Source organism: Oenanthe melanoleuca, chromosome 3, assembly GCF_029582105.1.
Source record: "Oenanthe melanoleuca isolate GR-GAL-2019-014 chromosome 3, OMel1.0, whole genome shotgun sequence".
Taxonomy (NCBI): Eukaryota; Metazoa; Chordata; class Aves; order Passeriformes; family Muscicapidae; genus Oenanthe; species Oenanthe melanoleuca.
Genome location: NC_079336.1, coordinates 88,610,415 through 88,625,414, shown reverse-complemented (window position 1 = coordinate 88,625,414; position 15,000 = coordinate 88,610,415). Strand labels below are relative to the sequence as shown.

The window sequence follows — 15,000 nt, the reverse complement described above, 5'->3', positions numbered from 1 at the left end:
ATTGATTTTACTTTCAAATTTTATATAAAGTAGAATTCTTGGTACGTGTGAGTTTGGATTTTTTTTATCCTAACCATGGGCAGAAATAAAGAAATGCAGCATAGACAGCTCAAGATTTTTTTTCCAATTTTTCCAATTGCAGGACATTATGGATTTTAAAAGTCTCTATTCATGTTGACCTGATGGGCAACAAGTCACCTTGCCAAATAGGAAAGCCAAAATCTCTCATGGACCTTGGATCAGAGGTCTTCGGCTGGTGAAGGCTGCTCACGTTGCAGAGCACAAGGTCGTGGTGATGGGAATAAACAGGTTGGAGGGGATGAGAGGGGCAAGGCCAGATCACTTTTCTTGCTAGATGATCTAGAAAGTGGCTATGCAGAGGAACTCTGTAGGGAGCCCAAGGCTAAGGCATAAACAGCACCTATTAGACAGGTGCTGGAGAACCTCTCCAGAGCAATGAATCCAGTACTGGGGAAGCAGTCTCACCATGAGTAGCTCCAGATCAGACAGATTTCGTGTGTGTGCACAGAGATCCACACCAACACAGGTACAGCGATGGCACAAGAGATGCAGGAAAAATACTTCAGTCAAAAAAACCTCATACAAAGCACAGACTAGATTGGCACAGGCATCCCTCACCCCCAAAGTCAGGGTAAGGTAGAAAGAAACCTGATTAAAGGAGATGATTGGGAAACTCACTAGTGTCACCCCCACACAGCCCTAGCCTCTTCTCACAGGAGACTGATTTAAACCTGTGGGCTTTGGGGGAAAGTTGGCACCTAAATGCACATTCCTATATCCACAGTCTATGTCCTATAGGAAACTTATGAAGGACAAGCCCTTTTGCATCCCTCCCTAGCAGTAAGACATCACACTGTCTCTGGAGCCACTTCTCTGAGGGCTCAGAGAGGCTGCTGACACAGACCAGTCCCTCCCTTGGGAGCACTCCACCAATCCAGGGACCTCCTGCTTTAAGAAGGAGCTTCCAGGCAGCTCACCTATCCACCTGGGATCCACCCTGCAGTGCAGGGACTCGTGCAATTGGGAGCTGCAGGCACAGACCTGGTGCCTTTTCCAGGTTAATGCTGCCCTGAGCAGCACTGCCTCACCATTGGCTTTCCCAGGCTTGCAAGGGCAGCATCTGCAACACCTCGGGGTGTCCCTGTTCCTGCCACCTCCATCCAGACTGTCCCTTCCCCTCACACACATTCCCTGCTCCCCGAGTGCAGTGAGCTGCAGTGTGGGACCATCTTAGCACTGCGAGCTGGTGTGGCAGCATATCAAGCAGGAGGCTTTGGCTTCTACACAGGAATTGGAGGCAGGTTTTGGAGTAAGTTGCTACACTTTTTGGCGCGAAAGCCACGGCAGCATATGGCCCAATGTTCTCAGTTTAAGTCTGACACTTAACATTATTTAACAGTTTCTGTGTTAGGTGCTTTATAAGGTAAAGGAAATTAACAATTTTCAGCTAATTAGATCACTCAATTGGCTGAACATCCTGGACACCTCTTAGAAAAAAACAGGTTGGCTCAGGCAACGGAAAGGCTAATGCCTCTTCCATTATCACTTATGAGGAGAGGGAAATAGTTGGAAAGGATGCTTTTATTTTAAAAACACAAATGAAAAATATCTCAACTATTGGATGCTCTAGTAAACACACTCTTCTCCCAACCAGCACCTTTCCAGAATACAGGGTGTCTTTTTGCCCACCTCTACATGTGTCCCAATCCCCCTGGCTACAGCAGCAGCTCTCTGGTGCCACCACGGTCTTAATTTTTTGTCTTCAAGTTCCTCTCACAACTCCCACTGTACAAATCTCTTAAGAAACAGATTTTTTTGGAAAGAGCAAAAAAATGGACAAGAAACTGGGTGGCAGTTTAGTAAAGTCTGTTCTCCCACTGTGCCATACAAAGAGAAGGCCACTCTTCTGGGACAACATTAATATTGGGAAGGGAAAAGCATTTTGAGCAAGTCTGGCTCAAAAGAGAAAAATTAGGCAAACAGCAGAGGTTGCTTATTGCATTTACTGTTGCACTGTAGTTTTTTACGCTTTATAAAAAGCTGGAAAATTATTTAAAGGTGTATTTTAAAAGTGTTTGTTTAAAATAAAAGCTGAGATCCCCTATCCCAGGAAGAGAGGTTGGGGCACTAGTAATCTACTGCTGGCTTCCTGTTATCTCCTCCACCAAGCTCACAAAGAGCAGAGAGAATGTCCATGGCTCTTACAAGGAAAAAACCTGACAGTGGGGCTGCTGAGATGCCTGATAATATCGGGGAAGTGAAAGTGGTAGTGCAGTGAAAATGGATACTGCATGATACATTAGATTTAATCACTTGCATTTCAATTAAGCTTTTCCACAAATAAAGGCTGGGAAGCGCTCCGCAGGCTCCCCGCGCGGCTGGAGCGCCGCTGGGGGCTGAGCACCGGCAGCGCTCGTGGGGCTCACAGCCCTGCTGCTCCCGGGCTGCTCCCTGGTGGGACCCACTCCCCACCTCCCCAGCCTGCCCCACGCACAGCACTGCACCCTGTGGGATCCCTGCGCCGGAACTGCTGTGCCCACGGTGCAGGGGATGAGCCATTCCAGCACGGAAACAGAGCTGCTCTGGCACGCAGACACCACGGCTCTAACGTGCTAGCTCCCAAACACACAACTTGGTGAGGCTAGGGAGTAGAGAGGGGTAAGACAAAATAACAGGGACTTAGCATTTCCAATTTGTTTAGACTTATTGCACCTTGAAATTCACTTCTCCCCTTCTCTGTCCTCAAAAATCACCAACAGCGTTTTACTGGGAAGATTAGTAAATTCTCTCTTCTGCAATACTGATGAATTAGAACTGCACGGGATGTAGAGGCTTCTAATGGAAACTCTGATTGCCCTTAACTTGCTGCATTGCCAGTGGCAGTGCCACAGAATGGAAAAATCACTAAGGCTCCTACAGCTTTTATGCTAGCTGGGCATTTAGTGTGTGTTGGGAAATGTAAGAAAGAACCACTGGAGGGGTTACTGTCACACCCCAGAAGCTGTCTCATACAAAAAACTGAAGGAGAAATAACACTCTCACACACAAGAATAGTCTAACTTTAACTCAATCCATTGTGGTGAAATGCAATCTGCTACAAGAGGCTGCCTACAATGCCAAGCACTATATTATGTACCCTGCTGCCAAATTCTGGCAGGTACCACATACAGGCGCCCACAAAAAACCTGTCCATAAAGTGAGTACAGGGATGACCACCCAATTCTGGCTCAGCAGAGGGGTTATTGCATATTCTCCTGGACAGATCAACCGATGGGAATGTGATGTGTTACTCAGAAGGACCAGGAGGTACTGCCTGAACTGAGATGAGCAGGTTATGTCTTGCACTAGCAGCAAGTCCTCTGCTTTCATGGTGTATCTCCCTGTGTGCAAGAGGCAGGCACACAGAAACTGCTGGTTAGACCATGGATATAGAGGTAAAGTGGCTCACAGACCTTGTACTTTCATACTTTGCAAGGATTTCTTTATGTTCAGTAGAATTTGGCTCCATAGGTGAACCACTAACACTATAGTAGAAGTGATAATTAAAATGATTATGCAACTAGAATACATCTTTTACGTATATGTATATATATATATATATATAAATGTTGCAGCAGTACAGTAACATCTATAATTGGTGTTTCTTGCTCTTGCACACTCTTCCCATCTCTCTGCATTGCAATCACCTTTGTCTTCTGTGTCTGGCCCTGAAAAGCTCCAACTGTGCCCTCTCCCTCCTCGGTTTGCATGGGTTGGGCTGGGGGGAGTGAGGAGGGAGGTAGGGGAGAAGGATGGGAAGCAGGTGGTGTTTAATCAGTCTGGCAGGGAAGCAGGCTGTCACCAGGGTCCTTTTGGGGGTGTCATGAAGGTGGCAAGCATGCCCTCTGGCAAGAGGGTATCTCCTTTCCTCTTCCCAGTGGCAGAGGGTAGGGGCAGGGGAAGAAATTTGTACACAGTTATGGGTGAGGGGTGTTGCAAATAAAGCTGGCTTCACCAGCTTAGGCTCCCACTGAACAATTCTGAAAAATCTCCTCTCAGTGCAACCACACTTTTATTAGCATCCAGAGCCCATCATGCTGGGATAAACCGCTCCATCTATGCCATCCTGAGCCATACAGCTGGGCTACAAACACCCTGTCACAAGTCCCAGTGCAGGACTTGCTAGGCACCAGTGAGGCTCACAAGCCTGTGAGGCCAGAAGACAGAGTCTCACACCCTAATGGCCTGAGCTCCCTGTCGTTTGACTCCCTTTATCCCGTGCGGAAGGAAGTGGTGTGACTCCAGACAGCGCTGGCTTAGATAACCCCGGGGCTGGGCCTCATCTGATGGAGCCAGTCCTCTCTGCAATTGGAAGAGATAAGCTGCTCCAGCTCCTGCTCCCCCCGCTGAACATTGATGTTTGGCACTTAAAGACCTTTCATTCGCAATGGTTATTTCCCCCCCTTCTCCTCTAAAAACTTTCAGAAGTTGCAGACTACTGCTTTAAATGCATTTATATGTCTATGCCACAGTTCTACCTAAGACCCAATTGCAGCAGTCTGTCTGCTTAGCAACAGGGATCATGCCACCCTGGTTTGCTGCTCTCTACAAAGCCTCTCCACTAACTAGTGAAACAAGTTCAAGGCCACCTCTTTGAGCACTCTGGACCACCAGCTGGACAGGGCTTCTTCTGACAGACCATTTCCATGAGAGCCTTGAAACAGCACCCCCACGGAGGGCACACAAAACGAGTCAGAGCCCGCCCGTGTACCTTCCCCCTCTGCAGATAAGAAAGCTGAACCTTGCCCCTTCCAGATCTAAAGGGAGAAATCATCTCCAAAACACTGATTACCTTCAGCCAGCCCTTCTGGCTGTCCTTCTATCTCTCACCCAGCCACACTTACCTAGCAGGAAGACTGTGCACACAAAATTCAGCTATACTCTAGTGCTGCAGGTGATGGCTATGTGTAAGTAAGTGATCTAGTGCTCTGAAGACTGTCTCCCTCTTGGACTGAATTGTATTTCTTCACTTTTGTGCTGTTAATGTTACAACTGCTACAAATTGCATCTCCTGCTCTCAGGTTGGACTTGCCTCACACAGGTGAAGGACATAGAGTCCTCACGGATCTGTGCAATATCCTGCTGCCATTTCCTCACAATCTGTGTTTGCTCTTACAGATTCAGGTGTGTTTGAAAGCAGCGTCCCCACTGCTCTCCTCACCAATGCTGCAAGGTCTGCCTGCAGGCAGACCTGCGCTGCCACCGCTCTCTCAGGCGGGGATATCTGCTCTGAGAAAGGGCAGGACCCCAGAAAGCTGGCCCAGAAACCAGCACGGGTCACAGCACTGCTAAACCTCTCCCACGGTTTCCAAAGTATTTTGACAGTTTGCTGACTGACATCATGAGAGCCTGACTCCTGTCCATTTTAAAACACACTGAATATATCAAGGAAACGGTGTTCTGCAGGAAGGCAACCTATTCAAAGTCTATAGGATGGGCAATCCTATCTGTAAGACTTCTGTTAAAGTCAGTCACACAGCCCTGACCCTGCACTGTGAGACAGGATTGGTTGGGACCTCCTCTTTTGGCAAATGTGCCTCACAAAAATAAAAACAACACCCCCCTCCATGCCACATCCAAGGCTCTGTGAATCCGATCCAGTGCTGCATTTAACGTTTATTTTAAATAAATTAAATGAAACTTTTTTCCAATTAACATTTAAAATATATTCACACCCTTGACTGTATAGTAACACAACAAAAGATAGCTCTTCAGCTGGCTTATATTAATTAGCTGCAATGATTGCTGGAGCTGATTTACACCAGACACTGAGAATCCAGCCCAGAATTTAGTTCAGTGTCATAAAGAAAAAGCATGGGGTGGGTGGGAAACAGAGGGAAAAATCTTACAAAGCTAGTAAACTAACCCACTCTTTCACATCTCTCTGATACACTTATATAGAACAGCTTAGATAAAGTTTAGCAGAACAAGCATTTTCCTCAATTTTTATGTTAAAAAATGTTCTATGACCTTCTAATGTTACACACAAAAACAAGATATGAGAAATTTCAGCTGATCAGGTCTCATGAACACCCTCACCTTCACTAGACAGTTCTGTTCCTCCAAAAGTTCTGAGTGAGAAATATAGCTATGCTGTCTAAAAGAAATGAAGAAAGTCTGGAATAAAACATGTGCAACTTGCATGTTACCCATTACCACAACTAGGATTTATAAAATGGCAAGAGTTATCATTGATTTATTTTCCTTTTTCTTTTCCTTTTTTTTTTTTCAACATCAGGTTTTAAAATTGCCTAACAAATTCCTGCTAGACACAGAATAAAAGAAAAAGCATTTCATCTCATAAGGGACAAGACTCCAAGAGAATGAGGGATGATATGAGTTAAAATTCACCTTGCTTCTCACTCCTCATCCACGATGGGATTTTGGAGAACGATGGACATCTGGAAATCGGTTTTACACAGAAAAATAGAAAACAGGGAAGAACTAGGAAGATGAATAAAGGCTCATCACAGACACAAAAGACCAGAGGAAAAAGAAGCTTGGATTTGGGTATTCTTGTCTGGCAAGGAGGCAGGCAGTAAGGCTAATGAAGCATTTGCGATATGGGACGTATGCCAGCGTAACAAAGAAGATGTGCATCAGCTCTGCAGATGTGCCAAAGCCCCCAGAGCAAAATAATGACATAATCACCATCAGTGTCACAGACCAGACTGTACACAAGGTGACATGGGAGAGAATAAATAAGGGTCTTTAGAGGCCTGTAGTACACACACGGGAAGGAATAGCCATTCCTCACAACTGCCACAAGAGAGTGGCGAGATGTTGGGTATAATGTGTGCAGCTAGCAAAAGAAATCTTGAATTGTGCAAGGCTAACACACTATAAATTGGTGCTTTTCTCAATCTCCAGTTGACGTTTCAATTCCCAGTACCCCTTGTTGAATGCAAAATGAAATGGCACTAGGAGTCAGAAGAGTTTGCCAAGTTTTGTTTTGTTTTGTTTCTGTTGGTTCCTTCTCTTTTTCCTTTTTTTTAGAGGGGGGGGAAGGGGAATTTTTTTTGTTTTGTTTGAGAAGAGGAGGAGGCAATAAAGATTAGTACGGGTAAATAATTGTAAAAGAAACAAAACCAAAAAAACAAATACCCCCAAAAACCCCACAGCACATTATCACTACATGCACCCATGCACACAGGAACAGAAACCCAACACCATTCAGCTGGAACAATCCTAGGAGTCCCTCAAAGCAAAGCTAGAAACAAACGAGGAGGGGGTTCGATTTGTTTGTTTTGTTTTGGTTTTTTTTTTTCAAGGAAAGATCAGTGAGGATTTTGCCTTCTGGTTTACAACTATCCCTGAACTAAACCAGAAAGAACCCCACTAAAATATTTTTCCATGCTGAAAGACAAGATTACTATTTTATTGATCAGTAATAAAACACCGCTTAGGGTAATTTAGTACTTAACATGTTATTTGTGGTGGGGAGTAATCTGAAAAGCTCTTAGTAGCCTTAAATCATTTCAAAACTGTTCTTCCTGCATAAAAACAAGTGTTTGCCTCCGTACAACTGTGTGATTTTGTGGTGTATATATATTTTTTTTAAAAAAGAAATTTCTCAATTTTTAAGGGGGACATCTGTTTGATAAAGTACAACAATGCTGCTAGTAATCTACAGGCTGAAGAGGGCAAACTGTGAAAGAGCAGGAGATAGGCTGAAGGTGCCAACAGGACTCTCACAGAAGGAACATTCAAGTATGTAATTGTCTGCAGGATCTGCACCTACAAGAGGAGCTAAGAAGAACAAAGCACTTGGCTTCACCAATGTCCCCTTTCATTGCTTCTAATGAAAGATTCATAAGAATAACTTTAATTTTTTATGATCTTTTTTTGCATTACTGTATTAGCTGCATCTACTTTGTATGCAATTTCTTCTTAAATACAGAAAACCTGTTTCAAAATGCCAGACATAATAACTTAATCAGTACAATAATTGATCTTGATTGTTGTGCAGTCCTTCTTAACAGTCAGGAAGTGAGATGGAGCCCAGAAAATGTTTTATATGATTATTTCATCCCACTGCAAAGTGATGTATTTGTGAAGAATGCAGGTGAAGGTCCATAGTGGAGTTCTTTTTTTTTTTTTTTTTTTTTAAGAAAAAAATTAACCCCCCCTAATTTGCTAGTTAAACTGTTCAGTGGAAGAACGATTGTATTTGTCCTTTTTGGCTTCGCCCAATTAATTGGAGCAGTAACATAGTGATTGCTAATAAACAGCTCTAATTTGACTGTACTTCTTGCCTATCTACTAACCCCACCATATCTTTGTTTAGCATATCATCAGGGAAAACAAGGAAGCATGTATATAATTTTGTTCTGTTGTATATGAAGTTTAATAATTATGCCACAGTGGATTCTAAATTAATCACAGAAGGCTCAACAATATTAATAATCTGTTTAGCAAACTCCAGTGTCTTTGCACTTTGATGTTAGGAGCAGAGACAGTACGAACGTGGCAGTTTTCAAAACTGGGCGAGTGTTTGTTTCTTTTTCAGCTTATATCAATGTTGTCTTTTATGCTTTTTCTACTGTGCACCTTGTTTCCCTCTAAGGAAAAAAAAACAATAAACCACAAACCAAAACCACAGAACAACTCAACAAACAAGCCTGTGCTTATTTGGGTGCACTTGGATCAAAGCTGACAGATCGAATTTTTCATTTATTTAACGAAGTTTCATTGCAGCCATTCCTCATAATTACAGCAGTGTTTTAATTTTTTTCCTTCCCTTGAATAGGAGAGAAGGGGTTCTGAGAAAGTTTTTAATTAGCTAAATAGGTCTGTGTAATCTAGATGAAATAAACACGCCCGTTTGAAAGGGTTGTTAGAACTTTTCCAGCCATTTAATCCATAGATGGCTGAACACAATGATACCTTCCACAGAAAGCTACAGCCACCACCAGCAGCTGTTAGAAGAGAGCTTGCTCCCTGCTCCTATTGATAACCCTTTGTGGAATGAAGAAAAAGAGCTGAGGGAAGGAGAACTGAATGTCAGACAATAGACATCGCTACACACACTGTCTCTGAACTTTCCTCATCTCTGAAGGACAATTAATTATGAAGGCCTTTGGGGTAGGTCGAAGCAAGGGAAAACCTACTGCTGGCCCAGCACTCCAGCCGCTATCTCTGTGTTTGTTAAATGGTTGTGCCTGTTGGGGAACCAGAGTAGCAGCCACCAAAATAGCCAATAGATCATTTAGGAAAAAAGAGCAAAAGATTTTTTTTATGTGTGTCTGTCCTTGTATAATTCTATTCTCACTGTGAAATCATCCATACACAAAACACAAGGACAATTTTTTTTTTTTTTTTTAGAAGAACCACAGGGTAGGTTACAGTCAGAAACGGCCTCTCAGTGGTGTGTTAAAAAGGATGGTCTTTTCACCAAATCATTTCACAGAGGCAAAACAGACAAACACAAAGAGTTGAGACTTTTTCTCCTACATTAAATAGAGTAACTGATAAGGTCAGACATATGATACCTAAAGACATGAATCTGTGAACTCTTGAAGTCAAAGGACTTCTCTGTGCAAAGGAACAATCTTTCAAAGGAAATAGATCATAGAACTCCACTGAATCCCCTTTAAACTTTATGAAGCAGGAGGAGAAAAAGCTCTAAGTAGGGAAGCTTGACAGAAGAGCCTTGAACTATTTTCTGAAGGAAAGATGAGACCCTCCCTAGGCTGCCACAAAACATCTTTTTTTTTCTAAAGGCTCTTCTGAACTTTGATATGTGCCAAGACACCGCTATTGAAAGCTGTATAATTATGTGCTATAGCCACTGTAGAAAATGCTTTGTTCACCACAACAAAGAACAATAAGCAAAGTAAAGTGACATTACACTGTATCTTTTTCTTTAAGAATGTTGAGAAAGGTCACGGTACGTTACAACTAATAAAGCTGTTGAGTAAGGAAGTTTAAAGTTGGGCTTGCTGTGCTTAAATGCAACCCAATGACAAAAAGGCAAAGGGAACTAAAATTGTAATGACATTAAAAAATAGATCATATATCAACATGCCAACTTCATTATACAAACACCTTGATTCCAAAGGACACAAACAGCAGACCCGGGCGTAGTGCTGCAATAGCATTCCTCTCGCAACTCTCCCCCTAATAGCTTCCAACTACGGTCTGCAGTTCAACTAACTGCAAAAACTGATTAATAAGCATTAATTGATACGTGCAACGCATGGACCTTCTGTTGCAAGCCGTGGATTTTGTTACTTGATTAAAAACCAGGTTCATGTCCTGTGCAGTTTCAAGGAAAGCTCTGCTGTTTCACAAGGGAGCCTCTTCAAAATTAGAAGGGTGAAAAAAAAAAAAAGAAAAGGAAAAAGGCCAGAGGGCATCAATTAAGTTTCCTGAAACCATGATTTTTAAGTGAAAAAGAAATACCATCTGGCCACCTATGTTTCAATTTTCCTTCAGAGGACTCAGGACAGTTACATTTGTTATTCTCAAATTGCCAGAGCAGCTTTACTCCCCTTGCTGCAGACCAGCAGACAGCAGCCTCCCGACTCTGTCTTTAAGAATGCTGAGAACGATGTTGAAACACTACAACAATAAAGCCCTTGAAGGAGGAAGTATACAGCTGAGGGAGAAATGTGAGGAGTGGAATACTGAAACAAACAACTGTCCCGTTGGGCGGTGCTCACTGCTGGTACCACCAGAAGCGTGGAGACTGCCACAGCAGGGCAGTTTCCATGGAAAGAGCAACCTTCAGGATGCAAGTTAGCAGGCTACAGACTTGATTTTCACTTCTCTTGAGGCCACTTTGCACTGCTCCAGAGTATTAGGGTGGTTATAAACTATGCTTTACAGTGCCTATGTGCTGCAAAACCACTCAAAAGTGGCCTTAGTTTAAGGACTTTAATTCTCCTTTTGATGAACACCAATTCAGTTCAAGATGAATCCTGCAGATGAAACTGGGGAAGAATACAGGTTCCTAAAATAAGCATATGAGCGGACAGCATTTTTATAATTTAGGATGGCTTAATTTTTGGATGCAGTGCTGGGCACACTTCATTTTCAGGGAATGGACTGTTGAGGACCTCCTGACAAAGTGACTCTTATTGAGCATCCCAAAATGAAATTGACCTAAAATCATCATCACTTCTGAAAACGTTGGCAGCCTGTGTTACTCTCAAGGGCTTGTAAGGCCGCTTACGTGACTGGGTTATTGCTTAGATTTTATAGGTGGTATTATTTGACTTGTTTTACATCATCCCATTGATTTTTATGGGACTAACTCAGAGAGCCTTAAGTTAAACATTCTGCTAAGACCTGAGTACGACTGGACTTAATTAGGTTTTTCCCACTAGTATGTTTTTCCCTTGCCAAAAGAAGGGCAAACTCCTTAAAAATGGTTTTCTCCCCCTTGGAAACAACATGTGTGACTAGCGCTGTGAATCGAGGCAATCCTCGCGCTGAGCCCCGCCGTACCAAAACTGCAGACAGTGTGTTTGTGCAAATAACACAGCTTGGCAGGCACCTCACTATTGTGATCCATCTCAATAACTACATCTGCAAAACCGGACGAGTTCCCGTGAAGCAGCGAGCGGCTGAGCTCAGGATGATGGCGCGTGACCTCCCCACCCCACCGAGGAATAGGCAGGGGGCACAGGCAGAGCTGCATCACAGAGACACCCTGACACTTCAGAACTAAGGCTGAGTTGGCAAATGCCCACTGGGAAAAGGATTGGGCATTGTGCAGAGAGGCATTAATACGTGGAGAATGAACAGTAACTCCTAAAAAACGCCAGGGAACAAGGGTGATTGAGAAGGAGTGGGGGAAAAAGAAAGGCTAAAATTCAGGTATTGTCCTCAGGCCGGTTTCTTTTGGTTTTTTTAAGTACCATTAATCTGAAAAAAAATCTCTCTGTTATGTTTTTTAATTCATGTTAAAATATTCCTGGCTTCAACTCATGTTTTTCAATCATATTTCTAATTTAACTCAAAGTGTGATATTCCCCTGATTTTCAATCATCCTGCCAGAGTCACAACTGTGAGCTCTGATGACCTGTCTTAGGGCAGATTCTGAAAGAGTAACAAAATTATTTATTTTTTATTTTATTTTCTTTTTCCTTTAATATGTAGCAACAACACCTGACTTTAATTATTGCAGCTGGCATTCAAAAGCCTATGGCACCACCGCAGATGAGACAGATATCAAGTGGCACAGCAAGCTGTCCTCTCTTTCTGACCAACCTGAGCTGGGACACTAACATTTGTGGCTTTCATTCACCAGCACAGCCCACCTTCTTCCTTCCCAGACAAATGGCCCCAGAATAAAGAAACACCTTCACCTTCCACAAAAAAATCCCAAATTGTTTTTTCTTTTTTTTTTTTTTCCCTTTCAAAACTCAGTCCCTAATTGCTCTGTTCAGCTCAGCACATGTTTCTCCAGCAAGCCCTACTGCAAGAGAGAAAAATGTGGAACTGGCTACACATGTGTACACACAAAACACAGGCAAAGGTGCACTGTAGGGAGGAGGCCTTGGATCTGTCTCTGGCTCACAGCCACAAGGGTACAATGGCAAAGCTAAAAACGACAGGACATGTGGTTTGTTAAACATCTTATTTGACTTTGCTACAAGCTGTCAGTAGCAATGCCCAGGGAAAGGAACACAGTATCACAAATTCTTGAACAAATCAATGGCACAGCCTGATATGGACCAAACACACATTCTAACTTTAGAATTTTTTTCCTAATACTCAGTTTAGGCCTATATGCTTGAAGTATATGCATGAATGTGACCCAAGAACAGATAAACGGAAGGGTTTAGGAATGATAGTGTAGGTGATTTAAGAGAAACAGCATATCAGACTAATCAGAAGATCAGCAAAGCATCATTGAAGTATGAGAGGAAGGAACTTTGATGATGCTAAATATGGCAAATGCTCAGTTTGCTAAATCCTTTTGGATCCAATTTCAACATCACAGTACTTGTCATTTTTGCTCTCCAACTTGTGGGGGAGGGGATGGGCATTTATCAGGAAAAGTTACATTGTCTACATTAAACACTGCACCACACAGCTTAATGTTCTCATAACTGCTGGATCCTCAGCAAAACCAAGACCTGAACTCTAGGAAATTCCCATTATAGTACATAACACAAGGAAGTCTAAATGAATGAATTTGCAATCACCATTTATAATATTTCTTTCCCTCAATGATGGAGGAAAACAAACCAAGGGGCTCCTTTCCAACCCACTTCAGGACCCTTGGCTGAGGAGACTGTAATCACTAGCAGTACTAAACATATGAGATTTATGTTTTCTTATCTGCTTGAAAACACATATACACTTCCCACAATTCTTCACTGGAGTAATCCACTTACATTAACACTGGCACTAACACTTTGAAAATGAGTAATAAGTGTCTGAAATCATCAAGAGTATGAGAACTTTTGAGCACAAGGAACATTTCAATTTGTACTGCGAACAGAAAAATGTTAGTTAAAAAAAAACCTGAGGGAATCTAAGCACAAGGAAAAAGTTGGTCACACTTATCTCCTCGTGTATTTCCTTTTCTGTACCTGCACTCAGCAACTGTGGCTTGGCATCAGGGCAGACCTACATCCCAGGGGTGGGAGTCTCCTGTCTTGTGCCTTGAATTCCTAGAGGGCCAGAGCCCTTGGGAGTGCCTGGAGGGTCATGGCACACCAAAAACAATCTAGATTGCCATCGTCCACCATGAATGGCAAAGCCTTTGAGGAACATCCTCTTCCCCCTCTTCCTTCATCTGCCCATCACTCAACCCTCCTTCCAGAAAACTCTGCCAGCTCAGAAGAGGGGGAAACAACCAAGGAAGATGACAAAGTCTTTGCTGAGGCTTTATGCATCATCTGAACTTATGTGCTATGAGAACAAGCCCTGCTAAAAATCCATCAGAAGGATTTTAGGCAGGAAATCACCCTCCTCATGCTGACAAATGTCACTTTTGCTACAGGAGGAGGATCATTATGCAACTTGACCCTGAGTGAATGGTGCAGACAAAAAAAAAATTAATAATTAGTACCACCACCTCTTTCCCACTCCACCAGGAGATGGGATTACTCGAGTCTCCCCCACATGCACACCCTGTTCAAATGCATCATTACATCTGACCACCTGAACAATGCAAACTGCCATCCTCAGCAGGGAGAAACACTCTCCCGTGGTATCACCGAGGGTCAGCATGTTAATGTTAACAATAGTCTGCTGAGCTACCAGGCTGGCCTGTAAACAGGAATCTTAATCAAAGCCACAAACCTGTTACAGCAGAAAACAGAGCATTTACTTCGAGTACCTGTTTTATCCTGCAGTTGGACAAAGCAAATGCATTTTAGTTCTTTAAATCAAATGAAGAAAAGCAGAGTGTTTGATCACACAATTAGGAAGCTCTAGGAGAGCTGTGAGGTGACTTCTTTTACTACTGTCCCTCCTAAAGGAAACTTCAAAAAGTTGAAACTAAGAAACTTAATAAAAAAAAGTGAAAACTTTTATCTCTTGTCAGTCCTAGTGAGGCACAAGTCTCCAGCTACCAGGGCTAAAAAGATTAATTAGCATCATTCAGGGATGTGGAATGCCAAGATTCCACTGGCCACGGCCACATCAAAAAGGTACATTATTTTAAAGGCAGCCTGGACCTCGGAGCAACTCACACACACAGAGAAACAAAGATCAGTGCCTACCTCAAAATCATTTGCTTTATTGTAGTGCATGTTCAGGGCCCTGTACAGCTCACAGTCTCTGGTTATAGACAGCTCCTCAGTGCTCGTGACCCCGTCGTTGATGGCTTGCCGCGCATACTTCTCCATCTGAATGTAGTAAAACTCACGGAAATTGCTAAACCACTTGATGAGCTGAGAGGTAATGCATCTGTTGAACTGTTAAATTTAAACAGTAAGAAGTATAAGAGCACTGACATTCCTCCCCCCAGCCCCATTT

The 15,000-nt window shown here is 43.0% G+C and overlaps 1 protein-coding gene across 9 annotated transcripts in view; it reads right to left on the bottom strand.

Annotated features, from left to right (window-relative positions):
* The window catches only part of PROX1 (prospero homeobox 1), a 67,865-nt gene that overhangs the window by 31,160 nt on the left and 21,705 nt on the right, over nt 1–15,000 (bottom strand). For all 9 annotated transcript variants that reach the window (XM_056487355.1, XM_056487347.1, XM_056487349.1 and 6 more), the window contains one exon: nt 14,745–14,939. In XM_056487355.1, the coding sequence (XP_056343330.1) occupies nt 14,745–14,939 (195 nt within the window). The remainder of the gene's footprint in view (nt 1–14,744; nt 14,940–15,000) is intronic.